The 24,637-nt window shown below is 40.2% G+C and overlaps 1 protein-coding gene across 24 annotated transcripts in view; it reads left to right on the top strand.

Annotated features, from left to right (window-relative positions):
* The window catches only part of Glut1 (Glucose transporter 1), a 904,849-nt gene that overhangs the window by 581,354 nt on the left and 298,858 nt on the right, over positions 1-24,637 (top strand). For all 24 annotated transcript variants that reach the window (XR_011716794.1, XM_071694280.1, XM_071694283.1 and 21 more), the window contains one exon: positions 9,810-9,997. Coding sequence is in view for 23 of the 24 variants with exons in the window: in XM_071694280.1 (XP_071550381.1) it covers positions 9,810-9,997 (188 nt within the window). In the remaining variant the exon portion in view is untranslated. The remainder of the gene's footprint in view (positions 1-9,809; positions 9,998-24,637) is intronic.

Raw genomic sequence — 24,637 nt, 5'->3', positions numbered from 1 at the left:
TGGGAGGTGAGTTTGAATGGAGAAAAACTGGAGGAAGTGAAGTGTTTTAGATATCTGGGAGTGGATCTGGCAGCGGATGGAACCATGGAAGCGGAAGTGGATCATAGGGTGGGGGAGGGGGCGAAAATCCTGGGGGCCTTGAAGAATGTGTGGAAGTCGAGAACATTATCTCGGAAAGCAAAAATGGGTATGTTTGAAGGAATAGTGGTTCCAACAATGTTGTATGGTTGCGAGGCGTGGGCTATGGATAGAGTTGTGCGCAGGAGGATGGATGTGCTGGAAATGAGATGTTTGAGGACAATGTGTGGTATGAGGTGGTTTGATCGAGTGAGTAACGTAAGGGTAAGAGAGATGTGTGGAAATAAAAAGAGCGTGGTTGAGAGAGCAGAAGAGGGTGTTTTGAAGTGGTTTGGGCACATGGAGAGGATGAGTGAGGAAAGATTGACCAAGAGGATATATGTGTCGGAGGTGGAGGGAACAAGGAGAAGAGGGAGACCAAATTGGAGGTGGAAAGATGGAGTGAAAAAGATTTTGTGTGATCGGGGCCTGAGCATGCATGAGGGTGAAAGGAGGGCAAGGAATAGAGTGAATTGGAGCGATGTGGTATACCGGGGTTGACGTGCTGTCAGTGGATTGAAGTAGGGCATGTGAAGCGTCTGGGGTAAACCATGGAAAGCTGTGTAGGTATGTATATTTGCGTGTGTGGACGTATGTATATACATGTGTATGGGGGGGGGTTGGGCCATTTCTTTCGTCTGTTTCCTTGTGCTACCTCGCAAACGCGGGAGACAGCGACAAAGTATAATAATAAATAAATAATGACTCATGGTGAGGTGCCTGAGGATTGGCGGAATGCGTGCATAGTGCCATTGCACAAAGGCAAAGGGGATAAGAGTGAGTGCTCAAATTACAGAGGTATAAGTTTGTTGAGTATTCCTGGTAAATTATATGGGGATGAGAGAGCTTGGGAAGTGAGTCAGTTGTTGTTCGCTGATGATACAGCGCTGGTGGCTGATTCATGTGAGAAACTGCAGAAGCTGGTGACTGAGTTTGGTAAAGTGTGTGAAAGAAGAAAGTTAAGAGTAAATGTGAATAAGAGCAAGGTTATTAGGTACAGTAGGGTTGAGGGTCAAGTCAATTGGGAGGTGAGTTTGAATGGAGAAAAACTGGAGGAAGTGAAGTGTTTTAGATATCTGGGAGTGGATCTGGCAGCGGATGGAACCATGGAAGCGGAAGTGGATCATAGGGTGGGGGAGGGGGCGAAAATTCTGAGAGCCTTGAAGAATGTGTGGAAGTCGAGAACATTATCTCGGAAAGCAAAAATGGGTATGTTTGAAGGAATAGTGGTTCCAACAATGTTGTATGGTTGCGAGGCGTGGGCTATGGATAGAGTTGTGCGAAGGAGGATGGATGTGCTGGAAATGAGATGTTTGAGGACAATGTGTGGTGTGAGGTGGTTTGATCGAGTAAGTAACGTAAGGGTAAGAGAGATGTGTGGAAATAAAAAGAGCGTGGTTGAGAGAGCAGAAGAGGGTGTTTTGAAATGGTTCGGGCACATGGAGAGAATGAGTGAGGAAAGATTGACCAAGAGAATATATGTGTCGGAGGTGGAGGGAACGAGGAGAAGAGGGAGACCAAATTGGAGGTGGAAAGATGGAGTGAAAAAGATTTTGTGTGATCGGGGCCTGAACATGCAGGAGGGTAAAAGGAGGGCAAGGAATAGAGTGAATTGGAGCGATGTGGTATACCGGGGTTGACGTGCTGTCAGTGGATTGAATCAAGGCATGTGAAGCGTCTGGGGTAAACCATGGAAAGCTGTGTAGGTATGTATATTTGCATGTGTGGACGTATGTATATACATGTGTATGGGGGTGGGTTGGGCCATTTCTTTCGTCTGTTTCCTTGCGCTACCTCGCAAACGCAGGAGACAGAAAAAAAAAAAAAAAAAATTAATTGAGAGGGTGAAGGCATGTACAGAGCATCAGATTGGGGAAGAGCAGTGTGGTTTCAGAAGTGGTAGAGGATGTGTGGATCAGGTGTTTGCTTTGAAGAATGTATGTGAGAAATACTTAGAAAAGCAAATGGATTTGTATGTAGCATTTATGGATCTGGAGAAGGCATATGATAGAGTTGGTAGAAATGCTCTGTGGAAGGTATTAAGAATATATGGTGTGGGAGGCAAGTTGTTAGAAGCAGTGAAAAGTTTTTATCGAAGATGTAAGGCATGTGTACGTGTAGGAAGAGAGGAAAGTGATTGGTTCTCAGTGAATGTAGGTTTGCGGCAGGGGTGTGTGATGTCTCCATGGTTGTTTAATTTGTTTATGGATGGGGTTGTTAGGGAGGTGAATGCAAGAGTTTTGGAAAGAGGGGCAAGTATGAAGTCTGTTGGGGATGAGAGAGTTTGGGAAGTGAGTCAGTTGTTCGCTGATGATACAGCGCTGGTGGCTGATTCATGTGAGAAACTGCAGAAGCTGGTGACTGAATTTGGTAAAGTGTGTGAAAGAAGAAAGTTAAGAGTAAATGTGAATAAGAGCAAGGTTATTAGGTACAGTAGGGTTGAGGGTCAAGTCAATTGGGAGGTAAGTTTGAATGGAGAAAAACTGGGGGAAGTAAAGTGTTTTAGATATCTGGGAGTGGATCTGGCAGCGGATGGAACCATGGAAGCGGAAGTGGATCATAGGGTGGGGGAGGGGGCGAAAATTCTGGGAGCCTTGAAGAATGTGTGGAAGTCGAGAACATTATCTCGGAAAGCAAAAATGGGTATGTTTGAAGGAATAGTGGTTCCAACAATGTTGTATGGTTGCGAGGCGTGGGCTATGGATAGAGTTGTGCGAAGGAGGTTGGATGTGCTGGAAATGAGATGTTTGAGACAATGTGTGGTGTGAGGTGGTTTGATCGAGTAAGTAATGTAAGGGTAAGAGAGATGTGTGGAAATAAAAAGAGCGTGGTTGAGAGAGCAGAAGAGGGTGTTTTGAAATGGTTTGGTCACATGGAGAGAATGAGTGAGGAAAGATTGACCAAGAGGATATATGTGTTGGAGGTGGAGGGAACGAGGAGAAGTGGGAGACCAAATTGGAGGTGGAAAGATGGAGTGAAAAAGATTTTGTGTGATCGGGACCTGAACATGCAGGAGGGTGAAAGGAGGGCAAGGAATAGAGTGAATTGGATCGATGTGGTATACCGGGGTTGACGTGCTGTCAGTGGATTGAATCAGGGCATGTGAAGCGTCTGGGGTAAACCATGGAAAGCTGTGTAGGTATGTATATTTGCGTGTGTGGGCGTATGTATATACATGTGTATGGGGGTGGGTTGGGCCATTTCTTTCGTCTGTTTCCTTGCGCTACCTCGCAAATGCGGGAGACAGCGGCAAAAAAAAAAAATTACATATATATATATATATATATATATATATATATATATATATAAGGGATTGGGGAGAAAGAATACTTCCCTTCTTATTCCCTGCGTGTCATAGAAGGTGATTAAAAGGTGAGGAAGTCGGTGGCTGGAAATCCTCCCCTCCCCTTTTTTTTATTATTCCAATAAAAGGAACAGAGAAAGGGGCCAAGTGAGGATATTCCCTCAGATGCTCATTCCTCTGTTCTTAACGCTACCTCGCTGATGTAGGAAATAGTGAATATGTACAAAAAAGAATATATAAACATATTCATACTTGCTTGCCATCATCCATTCCTAGTGTTACCTCACCCCACAGGAAACAGTGTCACTACCCCTGCTTCAGCAAGGTAGCACCAGAAAAACAGACAGTCTCTAGCTGTCATGTGTAATGCACCAAAACCACAACTCCATATCCACATCCAGGACCCAAAGAAGAGAGGAGAGATAGGTATTATGTTTGAGGAAAGAAACCTGAATGTTCTGGCGCTGAGTGAAATGAAGCTCAAGGGTAGAGGGGAAGAATGATTTGGAAATGTTTTGGAATTAAAATCAGTGGTTGGTAAGATGACGAGAACTAAGGAAGTAGTAGCATTATTCCTGAAGTAGGAGTTGTGGGAGTGTGTGATAGAGTGTAAGGAAGAAAATTCTAGATTGATGTGGTTAAAACTGAAAGTGAATGGCGAGAAATGGGTGATTATCAGTGCTTATGTACCTGACCATGAAAAGAAAGATCATGAGAGGCAAGTGTTTTGGGAGCAGCTAGGTGAGTGTGGCAGCAGTTTTGGTGGATGAGACCAGGTATTAGTGATGGATGGTTTAAATCCAAAGGTAAGTAATGTGGCAGTTGAGAATATTGGTGCACATTGGGTATTCAGTGTTACAAATGGAAATGGTGAAGAGCCTATGGAACGCTGAGCTGAAAAAGATCTAGTGATTGGGAACACCTGGTTTAAAAAGAGAGATGTACACAAGTATACATATGTGAGCAGGAGAGATGGTGAACAGATATTATTAGACTATGTATTGATTGATAGGCATGTAAAAGAGACTTATGGATGTAAATGTGCTTATAGGGGCAGCTGGTGGGATGTCTGATCACCAACTTATGGGGGATGAAAATTTGTGGAGCTTTCCAAAAAAGAGAAGATAATGTCAGTGAGAAGAGAGTGGTAAGAGTAAGTGAGCTTGGAAAAGAGATTTGTGTTAAGAAATACCAGCAGAGATTGGGTGTAGAATAGTGAAAGGTAAGACCAATTGAAGTGAGGGTAGTGCTGAAGGAATGGGAGGTGTTTAGGGAAGCAGTGATGGCATGTGCAAGAGATGCTTATGGCATGCAGTGGGCAGGTTAGAAAGGGTAGTAAGTGGTGGGATGAAGAAGTAAAGTTGCAAATGAAAGAGAAAAGAGAAGCATTTGGGAGATACTTACAAGGAAGGAGTGCAAATGAATGGGAGATGTATAAGAGAAAGCAGTAGAAGCTCAGGAGGAAGGTGCATGGATTGAAAAAGAGAGCATGTGAGAGTTGGCTTGAGAGATTACATTAAACTTTAGAGAGATTAAAAAAGATGTTTTGGAAGGAGATGAATAATGTGCAAAAGACAAGATAACAAATGGGAATATCAGTAAAGGGGCAAGGGGAGAAGTGATAACAGGAAATGATGGAGTGAGGAGGAGATGGAGTGGGCATTTTGGATTGTTAAATGTGTTTGATGATAGAGTGGTAAATGTAGGGTGTTATTATTGGGGTGGTATGTAAAGTAAGAGAGTCATGGAGGGTGTTTTGGTAGAGAGAGAAGAGGTGGAGAAATCCTTGCGGAAAATGAAATGCAGCAAGGTGGCAGAATTGGATGGCATTGCACTTGAATTTATTAAGAAAGGGGGTGACTGTGTTGTTTATTGGTTGGTAGGGATATTCAGTGTATGTATGGATCATAGTGAATTGCCTGAGGATTGATAGAATGCATGTGTAGTGCCACTTTATGAAGAGAAAGGGGGATAAAGGTGGATGTTCAAACTACAGTGGCATAAGTTTGTTGAGTATACCTGACACATTGTATGGGAGAGTATTGATTGAAAGTGTGAAGGCTTGTACAGAGAATCAGATTGGGATGGTTTCAGAGGTTGTATAGGTTATTTGGATCAGTTGTTTAGTTTGAAGAATGTGTGTGAGGAATAATTAGAAAAACAGATGGATTTGTAAGTGGCAATTATGGATCTGGAGAAGTCCTATGATACGGATGATAGAGATGCTTTGTGGAAGGTCTTAAGAATACATGGTGTTGGAGTTAAGCTGTTAGGAGCAGTGAGAAGTGTTTATAGAGGGTGTAAGGCATATATACAAGTACTAAGTGAGGAGAGTGAATGGTTCCCATTGAAGGTTGGTCTGCTGCAGGGGTGTGTGATGTCACCATACTTGTTCAATTTGTTTATGGATGTGGTGGTTAGGGAGGTAAATGCAAGTGTCTTGGAGAGAGGGGAGAGTATGCAGTCTGCTGGGGATGAGAAGGCCTGGGAAGTGTGTCTGTTGTTGTTTGCCACTGGTACAGCACTATGGCTGATTTGAGTGAGAAACTGCAGAAGTTAGTGACTGAGTTTGGAATAGTGTGTGAAAGGAGAAAGTTGAGAGTAGATATGAATAAGAGCAAGGTTATCAGGTTCAGTAGGGTTGAAGGACAAGCTGGTTAGGATGTAAGTTTGAATGGAAAAAAATTGGAGGAAGTGAAGTGTTTTAGATGTCTGGAAGTGGACTTAACAGCAAGTAGAACCATGGAATTGGAAGTGAATCATAGTGTGAAGTAGGGGCAAAGGTTCTGGTAGTGATGAACATGTGGAAAAAGAGAGCATTATCTCGAAACACAAAATGGGTATGTTTGAAGGAATAGTAGTTCCAACAATATAATATGGTTGCATGGAAGAGGGTAGATGTGTTGTGAATGTAATGTTTGAGGACAGTACTTGGTGTGAGTTGGTGATTGATTAAGTAATGAAAGGGTAGGAGAGATGTGTGGAAATAAAAAGTGTGATTGAGAGAGTAGAGGAGGTTATGTTGAAATGGTTTGGACATATGGACAGAATGAGTGAGGAAAGGTTGACAAAGAGGATATATGTGTCAGAAGTGAAGGGAACAGAGAGAACCTTGAGATCAAATTAGGAGATGGCAAGATGAAGTGAAAAAGATTTTGATTGATAGAGACCTGAACATGCAGAAGGGCAAAAGACATGCATGGAATAGAGGAAACTGGAATGATGTGCTATATTGAGGTCACCATGCAGTCAATGGACTAAACCAGAGCATATGAAACATCTAGGATAAATCATGGAAAGGTCTGTGGGGCCTGGATGTGGATAGGGAGCAGTGGTTTTGGTGCATTACACATGACACCTCATTTGTGGATGTGGGCAGTTGTGGCCTTTGTCTGTTTCCTGGCGCTACCTCACTGACACAAGGGTTGGTGATGCTGTTTCCTGTGGGGTAGGGTGATGCTGGAAATGGATTAAGGTGAGCAAGTATGAGTATGTACATGTGTATATATATATGTATGTATGTAAGTATGTGTAGGTGCCTATATGTATATGAATGTGTATATGAGTGGATGCGTCTTTCTTTGTCTTTTTCCTCTGCTACCTCACTAATTCGGGAAATGGCAGTCAAGGGGCAACTGGTGGAATGTCTGGCCAGTATCTTGTTGAGGCAAAGGTGAAGATTTGTAGAGGTTTTCTAAAGATAAGAAAGAATGTCGGGAAAAGATTGGTAAGAGTTAGTGAGCTTGGAAAGGAGTCTTGTGAGAAGAAATATCAGGAGAGATTGAGTGTAGAATGGCAAAAGGTGAGAGCAAATGAAGTGAGGGGAATGGATGAAGAATGGGAGGTATTTAGGGAAGCAAGAGATGTATGTGGCATGAGGAGGTGGGAGGTGGGCAAATTAGAAAGGATATTAAGTGGTGGGATGACGAAGTAAAGTTGCTAGTGAAAGAAAAAAGAGTGGTGTTTGGATATTTACGAGGAAGGACTGCATATGACTGGGAGATGTATAAGAGAAAGCGGCAGAAGGTCAAGAAAAAGGTACAAGAGTAGAAAAAAGAGGGGAAATGATTTGGGCTTAGTGAGTATCATTGACTTTTTTTTTTTTTCAAACTATTCGCCATTTCCCGCGTTAGTGAGGTAGCGTTAAGAACAGAGGACTGGGCCTTTTTTGGAATATCCTCACCTGGCCCCACTCTGTTCCTTCTTTTGGAAAATTAAAAAAAAAAACGAGAGGGGAGGATTTCCAGCCCCCCGCTCCCTCCCCTTTTAGTCGCCTTCTACAACACGCAGGGAATACGTGGGAAGTATTCTTAATCCCCTTTCCCCAGGGATATATTGACTTTTTGGGGGAATAAAAAGATGTTTTGGTAGGAGGTAAATAATGTGCAAAAGACAAGAGAACAAATTGGAACATCAGTGAAGGGGACAATTTGAAAATAGATAGCCACTCATTTGAAAAACATGTTAGTCATGTATATCTATATATCTGTGTATATCTCTAACAGAGGTATAAGTTTGTTGAGTATTCCTGGTAAATTATATGGGAGGGTATTGATTGAGAGGGTGAAGGCATGTACAGAGCATCAGATTGGGGAAGAGCAGTGTGGTTTCAGAAGTGGTAGAGGATGTGTGGATCAGGTGTTTGCTTTGAAGAATGTATGTGAGAAATACTTAGAAAAGCAAATGGATTTGTATGTAGCATTTATGGATCTGGAGAAGGCATATGATAGAGTTGATAGAGATGCTCTGTGGAAGGTATTAAGAATATATGGTGTGGGAGGCAAGTTGTTAGAAGCAGTGAAAAGTTTTTATCGAGGATGTAAGGCATGTGTACGTGTAGGAAGAGAGGAAAGTGATTGGTTCTCAGTGAATGTAGGTTTGCGGCAGGGGTGTGTGATGTCTCCATGGTTGTTTAATTTGTTTATGGATGGGGTTGTTAGGGAGGTGAATGCAAGAGTTTTGGAAAGAGGAGCAAGTATGAAGTCTGTTGGGGATGAGAGAGCTTGGGAAGTGAGTCAGTTGTTGTTCGCTGATGATAGAGCGCTGGTGGCTGATTCATGTGAGAAACTGCAGAAGCTGGTGACTGAGTTTGGTAAAGTGTGTGAAAGAAGAAAGTTAAGAGTAAATGTGAATAAGAGCAAGGTTATTAGGTACAGTAGGGTTGAGGGTCAAGTCAATTGGGAGGTAAGTTTGAATGGAGAAAAACTGGAGGAAGTAAAGTGTTTTAGATATCTGGGAGTGGATCTGGCAGCGGATGGAACCATGGAAGCGGAAGTGGATCATAGGGTGGGGGAGGGTGCGAAAATTCTGGGAGCCTTGAAGAATGTGTGGAAGTCGAGAACATTATCTCGGAAAGCAAAAATGGGTATGTTTGAAGGAATAGTGGTTCCAACAATGTTGTATGGTTGCGAGGTGTGGGCTATGGATAGAGTTGTGCGCAGGAGGATGGATGTGCTGGAAATGAGATGTTTGAGGACAGTGTGTGGTGTGAGGTGGTTTGATCGAGTAAGTAATGTAAGGGTAAGAGAGATGTGTGGAAATAAAAAGAGCGTGGTTGAGAGAGCAGAAGAGGGTGTTTTGAAATGGTTTGGGCACATGGAGAGAATGAGTGAGGAAAGATTGACCAAGAGGATATGTGTGTCGGAGGTGGAGGGAATGAGAAGTGGGAGACCAAATTGGAGGTGGAAAGATGGAGTGAAAAAGATTTTGTGTGATCAGGGCCTGAACATGCAGGAGGGTGAAAGGAGGGCAAGGAATAGAGTGAATTGGATCGATGTGGTATACCGGGGTTGACGTGCTGTCAGTGGATTGAATCAGGGCATGTGAAGCGTCTGGGGTAAACCATGGAAAGCTGTGTAGGTATGTATATTTGCGTGTGTGGACGTATGTATATACATGTGTATGGGGGTGGGTTGGGCCATTTCTTTCGTCTGTTTCCTTGCGCTACCTCGCAAACGCGGGAGACAGCGACAAAGCAAAAAAAAAAAAAATATCTCTAACACTTGTTTCTACATGGAACTCCCTCAAGTGGGTGGCCATGGCAAAAGACTCTCCATAACTAGTGAACTCTGGTGTTGTTTCTTACCCTTTAGTGTCTCACTCTTAACAGGCAACTGGAAGAGAGCAACTCTAGCACAGTGTTTGCAAAGGTTCCTCTCTAATGTTCCAACTGACTCCTTTTACCTATGTTCGGCTGTATAATTATGAACTCTAGCTCAGTAAAAGTGAATTTTGGGTAGCAAAAGGTAAATTGTTTGTTTGTGAATGTGGCACATGTGTATATGGCATAAGCATGGGAGACTGGTATTTCTTATGTTGTATGGATGTGAGTGTGAAATATTTGTAGACTGTTTTATTGCTGTACTATTCTTCATGATGACTTTCATAGCTCTACGAAGACTACGAGCTTCGACCCATGTGGAAGAGGACATTGAAGAGATGAGAGCTGAGGAAGCAGCCAGTCAAACTGAAGCTCACATGACCATGTTCCAGTTGGTGCGGTCATCAACACTGAGAATGCCTCTCACCATTGGTGTTGTCATGCAGCTCTCTCAGCAACTGTCTGGCATTAATGCGGTGAGTAGGCGAGTGATTCTGTATATTCTGATATCATAAATGATACTAATGAATTATATCTGTATTGCTGATTTAAGACTCAGTATCCATCATTAACAGTTGAGCTTTATAAAGTTTTAGCAGATTAAGTAGGGGTTTAGAATATATTCAAATACTTTTCTTTGTAGACATATTCTCATTATAAGTGACCTTAACAAACTCTAAGCAATGGATGAGATAAAAAGTCTCTTATGAATTAATCCTTGGGTAAAGTTTTAAAGAAACATATACATGTTACCCTTGAGTAGTGTGATTATACAATAAACCTGTCAAAATGTAAATGACAAATGTTTAAACAAAATCACATTATGAAACAGGGAGTGAACTCGTGAACTTCATTCTGTAGAATATATTTTTGTAGGTTTTTTAAATTCTGTTTAAGCTGGTGCCTACAACTTTTCAGATGTATAAGAAAACTGCAAAAGTTTATTTTAGAGGATTTTTATCAGTTGTTCACTGTCTTTCTCATAGTTTAGTTTTGTATGCATTTTAGTCATTTACTATCTGCAAGAACTTTATCTAAATGATAGTTTTCAATATTTGAACATTGCCAGTTGGTAAGTGTTTTCCTTATATTTGTAATATATTGTACAGTGGCAGACATGTTTGAGTGATTTGTTTCTGTTGGTTATCTCATTTATTCTCATGCTCTACATGATTTTTTTTTTTAACTAAACGTACTGTAATTGTCCAGACAGTATGTAGGCCTGCATGGGGATTTCTGTTCCATGCATGGTTTTAAGTCAGTTCATGAAGTACTGTAACTACAGTTAGTCATAGGCAGTAAGTAGGATAAGTAATGCTTTATTACTGTATATAGTTTAGTTGCTCTACACAGACTGACATGAACATAACAGGTCATACTGAAAGATTGAATCACTCTCTACATGCTCTTTTAATGATGAGCAAGTTTGAGAGACATATATACAGTATACAAATAAATAAAGATGAAAGTCTTTTCCAAAATGAGGTGTTTACATGTGTATGAGTCTGTATGCGTGTGATGATCTGTTTGTATTTACAGTAAACTCCCGTAGTTTAGTGAGATAACAGTTCTGGCCACCAACCAAAACTACGATTAATAGAAGGGGAAAAGGAACATACATTCCAGAGCAACCAATTCCACCCTGTTAAACCCATAGGATATTTAGTATTTGAGTGTATGATGTTCTGTCATCATAGAAATATCAATCCTGCATGAAATAAAGCTAACCTAAACAAGAGAAGACCAAGTAAGATGTAACATTTTTCTGAGTGAGGGAAGTGTGACAAGGTAGTCCTGATGGTGTCTTTTCCAAGGCCATTTACACTTTTATGTATCTGCAGTAGAGTACTGTATATATAGATGACCTTATTGTATGTTATGATACTGTGTAATCTTGTGAATTTGTCATAATTTGGCACAGATTATTCTAATTTAGTATTTATTTTTGTGTAGGCCTGTTTAAGGGATAATGAAGGTAGTGGTGGACTGCTCATGAAAGGATGTTTTTATTTGTATTTAAGAAGGCTGCAAAAGTGAAAATGAAATGAAAGTCCAAGGAACTACGGGTGTTTACTGTACCTTTTTGTACAGTACAGGGAGGGAGGTCTTTGCTCATCCTTTCTTTTCTTTCATAGTTTTTACACTTTTGAAGTGCACGCATTCACAGGTTAACTAACCACATAGCTCATTTCATTCATTAATTGGTCTTTTGCCGTAGAATTAATTTTCATTTCTTGTTAGTTTTTATACCATAATCAGTTTCTTAATGTTTTTTCTTTGTTTTTTCTGTTTCAAGGAACTGCTTACTATTTACATTGTGAAACTGATCGAGGAACTTTGTGAAATGACTCAGAAACTTGAGTTTGATAATGTCTCCCTTCTTTTCTTTTCTCATCCAGCATGATCCCCTCCCTGTTACTCTGCTCTCCTATTTCATGTACAAGATTTGTTGCTCTCTGTTGGACTTTCTCTGTTAGGATTTTGTCTCTCTTTCAATTGGGGTGACAGACTTGAGATTCTTAATCTGATCTGAGTCTGAGTTATGAATATCATCCTGAATATTTCCTTTTCTTTATTATTAAAGGCTACTTTGATTTTAACATGCAAATAATTTGTGTCCAGAAAATAGTTTCATATGTTTTATTAACCATGAAATCCTTTTGTAAGTAGATTCAAGTAGGTTATCTTTTGCATGATTATTGGAGGTGACAGTCATTCATTGGGTAGCTGAGATTTTTCTGTAAAAGATAGCTTGTGGTAAGGTTCCTGAGGATTGTGGAATGCTTGTATAATACTGTTCTAAAAAGACAAGGAGGACAAAAGCAAATGTTTGAATTGCATAGTATATCTGGTAAGTTGTATGAGAGAATGGTAATAAAGAGGGTGGTGGCATGCACAAAGCATCAGACTGAGGAGGAACAATATGGCTTGAGGAGTGGTAGATGATTTGTGGATCTGGTGTTTGCTCTGAAGAATATGTGTGAAAAATACATAAAGGAACAAAAGGATAAGTATTTGGCAGTGGAGAAAGTCTATGGTATGGTTGATAGATATTCTCTGTTGAAGGTATTATGAATAAATGGTGTGGGAGGAAAACTTTGGAAGAGTAAGGAATTTTTATCAAAGGAGTAAGGTGTAAGTGCAAGTAGGAAGGCCAGAGGGTGGGAGGTTGTAAGTAAAGATGGGTTTGACAAGGGATGTGTTGTGTCACCTTTGCTGTTTGATTTACTTTTGGATGGAGTGATAATGGAGGTCAGTGCAAGGGCCTTGAAGAGAGGGACAGGTTTGCTTTATGTCAGGGATGAGAGGAGCTGGGTAGTGAGTAAGTTACTGTTTGCTGATGATGTGGTGCTGGTGACCAATTCAAGTGTAAAACTGCAGAAGTTAGTTTCTAAGTTTTGGAGTGTGATAATGGAGCAAGTTGAAGCTAATTATGAATAAAAGCAAACTTATTAGGCTTAGCAGTAGAGAGAGACAGGTCAGTTGGAGTATAAGTTTGGAGAGAACCTGGAGGAAGTTGGATGCTTTAAGATACATGGGAGTAGACTTGGCAGTGAATGGAACCATGGGAGCTGAAGCAAGTCATAAAGTAGCTGAGCGGGCAAAGGTCATGAGTACATTGTGGAGTGTGTGGAAAGAGAATTCATTGTCAGTAAGGGCACAGATGGATATGTTTGAACATATATTAGTCCCAACTGTGTTGTATGGATGCAAGGCATGGTCCCTTGATAAAAAAGTTTGGAAATGGTGAATTTGCTGGAAGTGAAATGTCTGAGGACATATATGGATGAGGAGGATTGATCAAATGAAAAATGATAAGGTAAGAGAGAGGTGTAAGTAAAAGGAGTATGTATGAGAGAGCTAAAGATGGTATACTGAAATGGTTTAGGCATATGGAGAGGAAGAGTGAAGTGAGGATGTCTAAGAGGATACACGTGTTGGAAGTGGAGGGAACAAGGAAAAAGGTGAGACTGTGTGGGAAGTTGAGGGATGGAGAGAAAGAATCTTTGATTGTTTAAGACTTATATATGCAGGAGGATATGAGGCATGCATGACACAGTAAATTGGAGCAATGTGGTATACAGTGGGCAATGCCTTGTCTGTGGGATAAAGTAGGGCATGTGAATCATTTAGTGGTGCTTTGTTATGGATAGGGAGTTCTATAGAAGGCTCTAGTTTTGATGCATTGTACATGATAGCTAGAGAGTGGTTGTAAGCGAATGAGACTGTTCTTTGTCTGTCCCTGTCACTACCTTGTTTTGCAGGAAACAGCAAACAAACATGTTCACCATTTCCCATGTTAGAGGTATTGCCGGGAACAGTCAAAGATATGGCCTCATTTGTTGACACCCATTCTCTTTTTCTCAAATATGAAGCACTAAACCATATCTCCTTATCCCCAGACAGCCCCCATAGACAGTTCTGTGATTTCCCCTAACCTCTTTATATACCCTGGTTCAGTCCATACAATATATCACCCTCTATTAACCACATCACTCCAGTTTACTCTAGCATCTCTGCTTTGTACACCTTCCAAGTGGCCAAAACCTTTTCCACTTGTTCCTTCCATCTCCACTTTTTTCTCCACCTTCTCCTTGTCCCCTCCACTTCTGACACATTTACCCTTTCTGTCAACCACTTCTCATTTATTTTCGTCTTATGTCCAAACCATTTCAGTGAACCCTCTTCAGCTCTCTCACTCATACTCCTCTTCTTACTATGCCTTACCATGCCTTGATATAATTTCTCATTCGATCAACCCTCCTCATACTGCACATTGTCCTGTAAACATTTAATTTCCAGTCCATTCACCCTCTTTCTCACTTTCTTGTCTAGAATTCATGCATCACATCCATCCAACACCATCAGGATTGGTATACCATCAAACATGCCCATCTTTGCTTCCCACTGACAATAACTGATCTTTCCACCCACTCCTCAATACTCTTTGGATTTATACCCCCTCACCCAGCTTCCATGGTTCCATTCACTACTGTATCCACTCTCAGGTATCTAAAACATCCCACTTCCATCAGGTTTTCACCATTCAAACTCGCTCTCCATCTAATCTGTCTCTCTCCACTGCTTAATCAAATAAGCTTACTTTTATTCACTTTTTCTCTCAGTTTTCTCCTTTCAAACTCTCCGAGACTCAAACACCAGCGTCTGCAGTTTCTCACTTGAATCTGCTACCAGTGCCATTTCCTCAGGAAACAACACCTGACTTGCCTCCCAGGAACCTCAACCGACTGCACACTTGCCCCTCTCTCCAAGACCCTCGCATTATCCTTACCGCTCCAAGAATGAATAATTAAATTGCTATGGTGACATTACACACCCTTGCTGTAGACTGTCCTCCTTCATGTAGGACTACTCACCCTCCTGTCTTTGTATCTGCACACTTGCTCCTTTGATAAAAACTCTTTGCTGCTTCCAGCAGCTTTCATCCCACACCATATATTCATAACACCATCCGGAGAGAATCTCTATCAACCCTGTCATACACTTTCTCCAGATACCTAAACATTGCACTCAAGTTCTCTTTCTCCTAAGTATTTTTCACACACATTCTTCAAAACAAAAAACTGGTTCATGCATCCTGTACTACTCCTAAAGCCACATTGTCCTTCCCCAGTATGAAGCATTATGAATGCCACCACTCTTTCAATCACCATTCTCCCATGCAACTTTCAGACACACTCTACAAACTTATGCCTCTGTAATTTAATCTTTCACTTTCGTCCCTCTTGCTTTTATACAGCGGCATGGGCATTCCACCAATTCTCAAGCACCTCACCGTGAGCCATGCATACAACACAATCACCCCTTTCATAAGAAACTTAACTGTGATTCCATCCACTTGACCTGCTTAGCTGCATTTCATCTTATGCAAGGCTTTCACCACCCCTTCTTTTTTCAACTAACCACTTGCCATGATTTTTGGTTTTGGTGGTTCAAATCAGGGGCTGACATTGACAAAACTATTTTGATACAAGCCTTATGTGTAGTAGAATTAAACCTTCAATTTCCTTGAATTTTGAGTCAGTCTTGACTGCTTTTTCATAGATACCAGGTATTGCCTGATGGGTCTTATAAATTAGACATTAGCACTCAGGAAGCTTGGTTTTGGTTTTTCTCATGCTATTAGCATTTGTAGCCTTCATCTTAGAGAGAGGAGTTTTTAATCTTAAACTAAGCAAGCCCTTGGAGAAACTCGTCATTTTACATATGTTCTTTTATGATGTTTCAGAAAGAACATCTTTTCCCCAGGACATTCTTGATACTCCAAAGATGTTTCAGAATACTGAGAAATCAGAATGCTTCCTAAGTCAAGTGTTTAAAACATTCCCTTCTATATTTTGAAGTCTTTTCTAATTGAGAATGCTGTCCTAGTAGGGCTTTCTTCAGAATAGCACATCAGAAAAAAAGATATATTTCTCCATTAGATGGTTCCAACCTGCCCAAGAACTGGCCAGTTTGGTTGGGAAACTGAGACATTTATACAAGTTTTTGTTTAAAGTCTCATCCTTTTTCCAAATTATTCAGGAGCTTCCTGAAAGCCTTTGCTGATATATTCAGTCTCTGTACTTTAGTGCCTGTCCCAAAGTAAGTAACATTCTGTCAAGTAAGACATTTTAGGAGGGTCATAAGCCAAGCTATCAAACATTTATCTTTTCCTTGTTGAAAACCTCATTGTATATTTTGAGGACAGGCTGTTCTCTCTCTTCAAGTGATATCATTTAGAGTCCCTTAAGTCTAATACTTTTTCATGCATTCTTCCTTTTTCGCAGTGAGGCTATTCAAAAGGTCTGTCGAACCAGATTCTCTTGATCATTTACCTTACATAAACAGTTCTTTTCGCCAAGAACTTTTTGACTTTCTAGCCTGGTGGACAGATAAGAAGAATCTCTAAAACCCTGTACCATGGACAGTTTCTCCAACTGCCTTGATGATTTGAATGGATGCCATGAGTCTTGCTTGTAAATCCTTGTACTTCAAAGGAAGGTGTAAGGAAGAGTCAGCAAGTTATGAAAAATGCTGCCACTAACCACAACAAGGGCAGTATGAGAGATTTCTGCTCTTATCTCAGCTCCCCTGATTGGAAGAGCAACATTTATTATTTCTCCATTCCTGCTAGATGCAGAGGATTTCCTTCAAGATAGCCTTTTCAGTACAGTAAGCTGAATCTTCTGGTAGAGTTTTCAGAATAGCTCCTTTAAGGTCAGAGGTTGGCTCTGGACATTCAAAGACTTTAAGAAGTTTGTCTGGAGGTGTATTTAATGCTGTAAAAGAGCATAAGTTGGAGATTGATTTCTTAACCATCCTTTATGAAAAAGAGAATTTTAAGACTGCCCTTTACTTGATGTTTAAAGAAACTTAAGTAAGAAATGTATAACAGAGATGTAATTGATGCTTAAAGAAACTTAAATGAAACTTAAGTGAGAAATGTGTAAGAGAGATGTAATAGAACTTGCAAGAGGAGTGGTATCTTATCAGCACCCTCTTTCTGGCTATAGAAAGGGACTCAAACAGAAAAGAATGTTTTTGATTCTATCCTTGCTATGTCAATGTCAAAAGTCACAAATTCAGGAAGAATACTGCAAAGTGAATCTGTCAGTCATGGCTAAGCAGCTGGATAGTCAGTTTGGATGTTGTAGATGGTTGGTTACTGGTGCATTATCCTTCATCCAGAACGAGAAAGTTATTGGCTTCAAGATAGGAAACCGAATGAGACTGTTTAAGTCATGCCGTTTTGTGTGTGCATTGCTCAACAGAGCATTTCCAAAGCATCTAACCTCTCAGACTCCAAGATTTACCTCCATAGAAATGAATTTGCAAAACATGGTTTATGGATCTGGAATATCTTTAAAGAAGTCACATTTATCCTTGACCAGGAAAAGTCTTGCCTGATTCCCCCGCAGATTTTTTTGCCCAGATTCCACTTCACAGGTGGTGTTTGTGTTTATTCCAACACCATCAGCACACCTTTTGCATGCCTGAAGGACCTTGAGGCCCCAAACTTTGATGTTATCTGGCTTGAGGTCTGTCTCCCAACTGCCACACTTTTCTTTTGTTTCATCTACTGCTCTCCAATTCTATGAATTTTATATTTTTCTTTGACTACCTAAACACCTGCCATGATACTATGGCATCCTTTCACCTGCAAGATAAGATCCTCTACTTCGGGGATATCATCGTTCACCATAGGAAATGGTTGAATTTCTCCTGTACAGAGTGTGGGGGGATTGAAGCCCTCATGTTCTCCATTCTCAGTGATACAGAGCTAATTATCTCCCACCCCACCCATATTCCTGACCACTATGACCACTTTCCTAATATTCTGGATCTGTTTTTCATCTTTATTCCTTTATCCTATAACTACACAATATCTCCCCCAGTTGGTTCATTTGACCACACTCTCATAAATGTATCTATTTTGATAACACTCCCCCTCCAGCAGCCTTCTCATCAAAGCTAACCAGAATAACTTCTGAAAATTTCTTCTCTGACTCTCTCTGGTGATGCTTTTGTCTCACCAAATGCATAGCAGAGGTTATTGTTGTGAGAATGGAAGCATTTATCCTCTCTCCAAGATGACCTCGTCTTTGAGTCCATACTTCAGCTATTCCTGTTCTGCGGCCCTTCAGGCAAGGGATCAGGCATATTGGGCTCAGAAAATCTTTCCCTCCTCTGAATCCCATTCAGCATTTATCACTGCTGGCAATCACTGCAATTACGTTGTCCATGAGGCAAAGCATTCTTTATGCAAAGGAAGTGCAATAACCTCTCCTCATCTTCCACTGGTGGGCCTTTCTGCTCTATAGCTAAGGGCATCTCAAACAACTTCTTTTGCTCTGTCTTTCCTTCACTTTTCTGTTCTGACTGTACTTTAGCTGTCTCTCTTATAGACAAAGAACTCTCTTTGTTTCCTGTTTCTTTCTATCTGTACCTTGAATGACTCCAACATTTCTTCACTCCATGATGCTCCTCTTACTAATCCTATGCCCCTTCCTGTAATCCCTTTTCAAAATGTCTGAAAATCGCTTCTTTCTTGGATACATGCAAGGCTTAAGGTCCTGATGATCTCCATCCCTGTGCACTGAAAGAGTATACCTCTGAACTTGCACCTGGATTGTTCATCTGTTCCATTTCTATTTAAGAAACAAAGCTCTTCTTTCCTCTTGGAAGCATGCATTGATACACTTCATCCCTAAGAAGGGTGATTGTTTTAACCCATTCTGACTATCATCCTGTTGCTTTAACATATACCATTTCCAAAGTCTCTGAATTCTTCCTCTACCCCCATATCCTCAGACTTCTTGAATATCAGTGTTCTCTCTGATCACCAGTATGGCTTCTGTAAGGTGAGGTCTGCTGGTGATATTTTTTTGTATCTTGCTAATGTCTGGTCATCATCTCTGAAAGATTTTTGGAAATCCTTTGTAGTTGCCCTTGACATGTCCAAAGCTTTTGACAGGATATGGCTTTGGGGTTTCATCTTAAGTTCCCCCATTTTTGCTTCCCTCCTTCACTTTGTTTCCTCATATCTAGCTTCCTCTCTGGCTGATCTGTTTCCATGGTTGCTGATGAATCAGCCTCTACCCACTTCTCCATCAACAGCGATGTCCCTCAAGGTTCTGTCCTGTCTCCTACTTTTTTCTCCATTTTCTCATTGTTTTCCTTTCTTCTACAAATAACCAAACGCACTCATACACTGACGTCTCAACAATGCATACCTTCACACCCTCCAGTTCTACTCCTCCTTCTTTCACTCGATCTTCATCTCATCTTGACACAACTTCCTCGATAAATTTAGACTTAATCAGACTATCTTGGTGAGGTAGATGAAACCTGGTAGTTTAATGCCTCCAAGACCCAATTTCTACTCATTTCTTTGTTGAACCATAATTCCTCACAACTTTTCTCTCATCTTTGACAGTTCTGTACTTACACATCCTGACTCAATGAACATACTTGATATTACTGTAACATCCACTTTTTCTTGGAAATTCTACATTATGGAAATAGCCAAATCTGCCTTTTAAGAAACTGGGAGCCCAGTTTAGATTTTGAAATTTCGTTTCTCTTGAACAGGTGCTCCGTTTATACAAAGGATTGATCCATTCATGTATGGAGTCCTGCTCTCACATCTGGGGTGGTTCTGTCTGTGAATCCTTACTTGACAGAGTTAAGTTGAAAGCAGTCCAACTTATATACTCCCCAATGAAAAAAAAAAAAAGTTTACTTAGATGAGCTTTTTGTTTGATCTGAGGGAAAAGGCTTTTGACTGTTCTCTTTACTTCGATGGTTAGAGCACCATCTGTAATATTATAATGTTCCATGAAGATTCAAATTCTTTTGATATATCAGAAGTTCTGTTGAGAAATCTTTTCTAGCCTTTTTGTGATACAGATAGAGCTAGTAATGTTATTGCTCCTTCAAAGGTGCTCTTTCCTGGTATCACTCTGTACTAGTATAAACCTGTCTGGACCTACTTGGGTTGAGTTTATGAGGTTGTTCTTCTTGAGTTGTCCTAGGTTCTGAACTTGCTAAAGTTAGAAAAATGTCTAGCAGTTTAACACCTCTACATTTCAGCAGAAGACCATTCTTTTTGTTAGCCTTGGTGCTGAGCGAAGAGTCAGTGAAATATGCAAGATGTCCAGACGAGAATCATTTTGTTTTCAAGGATGATATGTCATGTCTTGGGTTGAGTAATTCAAACCTTTTATTTTGGGCAAAGAATGAAATGAAAGTTTTGAAATATCCCTACTTTGATTGCTTCCTTGAAGACTTTTCGTGGAGAATATTGTTCTTTATGCCCAATTAATCACTAAGAAAATTCATTAAGACCTTCAGAAATTATTAAGGGAACTTTATTTTGTTTATGTTGGAGGACTGAAACCCCTCTCAGCAAGAAACATCTTATGCTGGACTAAAAGATTTGTTTTATTGGCCCAATGTGGCTTTTATGTTAGAGCCCATGATGTCAAGAAGGTAGCTTCCACTTCTGCCTTTCTCAGGAACTTTATGAAGTAGAAATTAACAAAAGAAGTCTTAAGCATTCTGAAAACACTTTTCTTAAACAGCATCTTACTCTAGAATTCAAGGACTAACCTTGTATGTCATTTGGCTTGCCACCTTTGAGGCAGAAGATCACCAGTGTACTGCAGGATAAGCATTAAGGTAACTGTTCTTACCTTAGTGTTTTCTTTTTGGAGAAGGTTTTCTCCAGTCCTCCTCCTCCTTATTTGTATGTTCTCAGAACTCATAGGACAAACTGACTCTGGAGAGAAAGAAGAGTTTTGAAGAATGGAAAGCAATTTCTTTCCAGGGCATTGTCCTATGAGCAGTTTTCTAGGTTGACATTTTGTTTCCTCTCCTACCTTACCCTCACTTTTGAAAAACGAGCATAGCAGGATAAGAGAAGAGGATCAGAGAAACTTTGAAAAGAATATTTTGGGCAAGTCAGGAGAAAGACCAAAACTTTTCCATAAATGCATTAGGAGTACATTGTCAATTTGAGAATGGCTAATCAGTTGAATGAATTCAGAGGTAGGAATTGCAGATGATGATATAAGGATGTATGAGGAGCTAATGAGTAAATTTTCAGTGTGAGAATGGCTAATCAGTTAAATGACTTCAGAGGGAGGAATTGCAGAGGATGATATAAGGATGTATGAGGAGTTAATGGGAAGTCCAAAAGTGTTTTCACTATAGAAGATACTACATCCCCAACACTAGTGAGATGGAATGGGGAGGGGGTTCTCGAGAGTATTGAGTTATCTTAGTATAGACATTAATGGAATACTAAAGGGTCTTAAGTTATACAAGGCTGTGCTGAAGTTGTTTACAGATACACTAGACAAACCTCTTGAAATGCTATTCAAGATGTTGCTGAAGAAAGGCAAAGTGCTGCTGGAGTATAAAAGGGCAAATTTCACATGTCTATAAGAGAGGAGACCCAGAAGAGGCACTGAACTACATACCAGCTTCCTTGGAGAGTGTGGTCTGCAAAGTTCTTGACATCATCAGAAAGCAAATGGATGACTTTCAACAGATGAGAAATTATCTAAGTGAGAAACAACATGGTATTACTGAAAGGAGGTCATATGGAATGGATCTCTTAGATCTTTAAGGAAGTGAGCTCTGTCTTAGACAGAAGTGAAGACAGGGTGAATTGTTTGTATTTGAACTCAAAGAAACTATTTGATACTGTACTGCAAAGGACGCTGATAAAGAAGCAGGATTACCTAGCAGGAATAAGGAGGAAACTATGATGATTAGTTGATTATCGTTGTGGAATAGTGGAAGGAAACAAAGGATATGTGTCAGAGGGGCCTTGGAATGGGTTGTCACCAGTGGAGTGCAGTATGGGTTTTCTTCGGGACTTACTTTTCTTGATCTATATGAATGACTTGCCTGCAAATATGAACTTCTGCCTTGAATAAATTTGTAGATGATGCACAAGTGATGTGAGAAGTGAAAAGCAAGGAGAACTGCATTAACTTACAAGAGGAATTAGACCGACTGCAAGTAGGTCTGATACATGGTTTATGAAATTCAGCCTCACCAAATAGAAAGGAAATAGGATGAGACCTAATGAAAGAAGGCCTCACTGTGAATGTTATCATGAAGTGAATAATCATTATTCCTCGTGTGAGAGGAACTTGAAAGTTGACATCATCCTTAACCTGTTGCCAACCCCACATTAAGAGAATAATAAAGGAGACAAATTATCTGCCAGTAGATAGTAGAATAACTTTCAAGTATATGGATAAAGAAACATTTAGCAAGCTGTTCATATCCTACATAAGGTTATCACTAGAATGTGCTTCCTAAGTTTGATCACCACACATAAAAAAGCACAGACAGTCAACAGATAAGGTCCAGAGGAGGGCAACAAAGATGGTACCAAATTTAAGAAGCCTTAGATTTATCCTTCATGGAAGAGAGAAGGATGAGGGTTGACCTTATCATAGCCTTTAATTATTTAAACCAGATTGATGATACAGACAGTTGACACTTCTTCATATGATGTTGGGATAGAACTACTAGAATGTATGACATGTAGTTAAGCAACAAATTTATTAAAAAGCTGGAGAGTACTTTTATGTTACGAGAGTGGAGGATGAATGGATCTCAGTGTATTATAGATATGGGGTGAAAAAGATTGGAAGAAATGGCAGAATTTAAGTACTTAGGAGCAGGCTTGGGTAGGTGATGATATGGAAGGAGATATAAGGGGGAGAGCAGTACAAGGTAGAAGATTCACTGGGTCCTGTAATAGGATTATAAAGGGTGGAGATGTAAGTATGTAAGTGAAAAGAGGATTAAGGAACAGCTTAGTCCTTCCGATCCTGACATATGTAGCCAAAATATGAACATGGAATGAGTCACAGAGGCCAAGAATCCAGGCTGTGGCAATGAGCCATTTGAGAGGAGCATGTGGTATGACTAGGTGGAGTGAAAAAAGGAATGAGGTAGTGTATGAGTGATTTGGTACCACAGGGAATGCAATGGGATTGAATTGTGTATTGTTAGAGTGGATGAAATGTGATATTTGATATGGTTTGTGTATGTGAAAAGAATGCAAGATATAGAGTTTACAAGGAGAGATTATGATAGTGCAGTTAAAGGGTTGACGTAAGAGAAAGACCACCTGTGACATGGGAAAATACATTGGAAGAGTACTGGAGGGAGGGAGATGGCAGAAGAATGCATGGAATGCTGTATGCGAGGGAGACTTGTAAGGACAGGGATAAGTGGAGACTCTTTTGTAGTAGCCACCCCCTTGACGGGAGTTCTTGGAGGAAATGGGCATCAGAGATATTGGTAAATAGATAGATGAACCTAAATAGAATGAATGAAGATTTAGTAAATGCAGACACCTTACAGAAATTTAAAAAGTTGTATGACAGTAATGAATGTTCAACATATTGGGCCTCATGAATGTAAAACATTCTCCTTGTACAGTACAATTAGGTAATTGAAATAACCCTCATTAGGATAACATCTGTATTCCAAGAATTATGAGGTAGGTGGCATGACCAGTGTGTCAGCCAGCAGGAAAGTGACAGCATTGCTGAGATATTGATTGGCAGAATGGCAAACCTGGACTAAGCAGTAAGCGACAGTTTCTGAATGGATGGTTGGGAAGGTTGAGAGGTAATTGCCTTACCAGAATGCAGGAGGTTAAAGGATTCTAACCTTCAGGAATCTAGAGATTCCAGAAGGTTGCAGGACACCACCCGAGAGAGAAATATCATCTCATTTTTCAAAACTCACTTTTTCTTTTTTCAGAGCTCAATGTTTCCTGTTTTTGGGTAAATTTTCTTGAAAATAGGAACAATGATTATCGATGTATCACTCCTCTGATTTTGTACTCTGTGACTTGCTGGAAGAGAAGGATTTTATGAACACTTTTTAATGAATCATTTTTCTTTCTTTTTTTTCATACATATTTGCCATTTCCCACATTAGCATGTGGTAGTATCAAGAAGAGATGACTGAGCCTCAGAGGGAAACATCCTCACTTGGCTTACATGTCTGTTCCTGCTTTTGGAAAAGTAAGACAGGAGGGAGGATTTCTAGCTCCCTGCTCCCACCCCTGTTAGTTGCCTTCTTCAGCATGCAAGGAATATTTGGACAGTATTCTTTCTCCCCCATCTCCCATATTTCCATGATATTTTCTCCCATGTAACTCCATTTGTTTGCACTGGATTTCCATGTACTTAATGTCCTCACATATCAGAGATTTTCTTTTTTGGATTGGGCTTACCTTTCTTCCTCCTGCACCATTTTTATTGTTACTTTCATTGAATATATGAAGCAAAATATTATTCTTTTTAGTAAGAATGTATACCTCCAAAACAGTTATATAGGTTTTCCTCTGTTAATTTTCCCTTTGTATTTTCTTTGAAAGGACCATCATCCATCTGTAGTTCCTAAGGCTGTAGGTTGGTTTGTATTGAAAGAGACAAATTCCTTCTCTATCTTAGCTTTTCTCCCTGGTTACTGTGAATCCCTTAGGAATGATATAACATGATTCTGTCTTCCTGGTAACCTTCATCTCAACAACTCCAGTGATGTTTGATTTTCTCCGGATTGTCTCTGTA

The sequence above is a fragment of the Panulirus ornatus genome, chromosome 57 (genome assembly GCF_036320965.1).
Source record: "Panulirus ornatus isolate Po-2019 chromosome 57, ASM3632096v1, whole genome shotgun sequence".
Classification (NCBI taxonomy): Eukaryota; Metazoa; Arthropoda; class Malacostraca; order Decapoda; family Palinuridae; genus Panulirus; species Panulirus ornatus.
The sequence above is the reverse complement of the archived record's forward strand: the minus strand, read 5'-3'. Positions and strand labels throughout refer to the sequence as shown.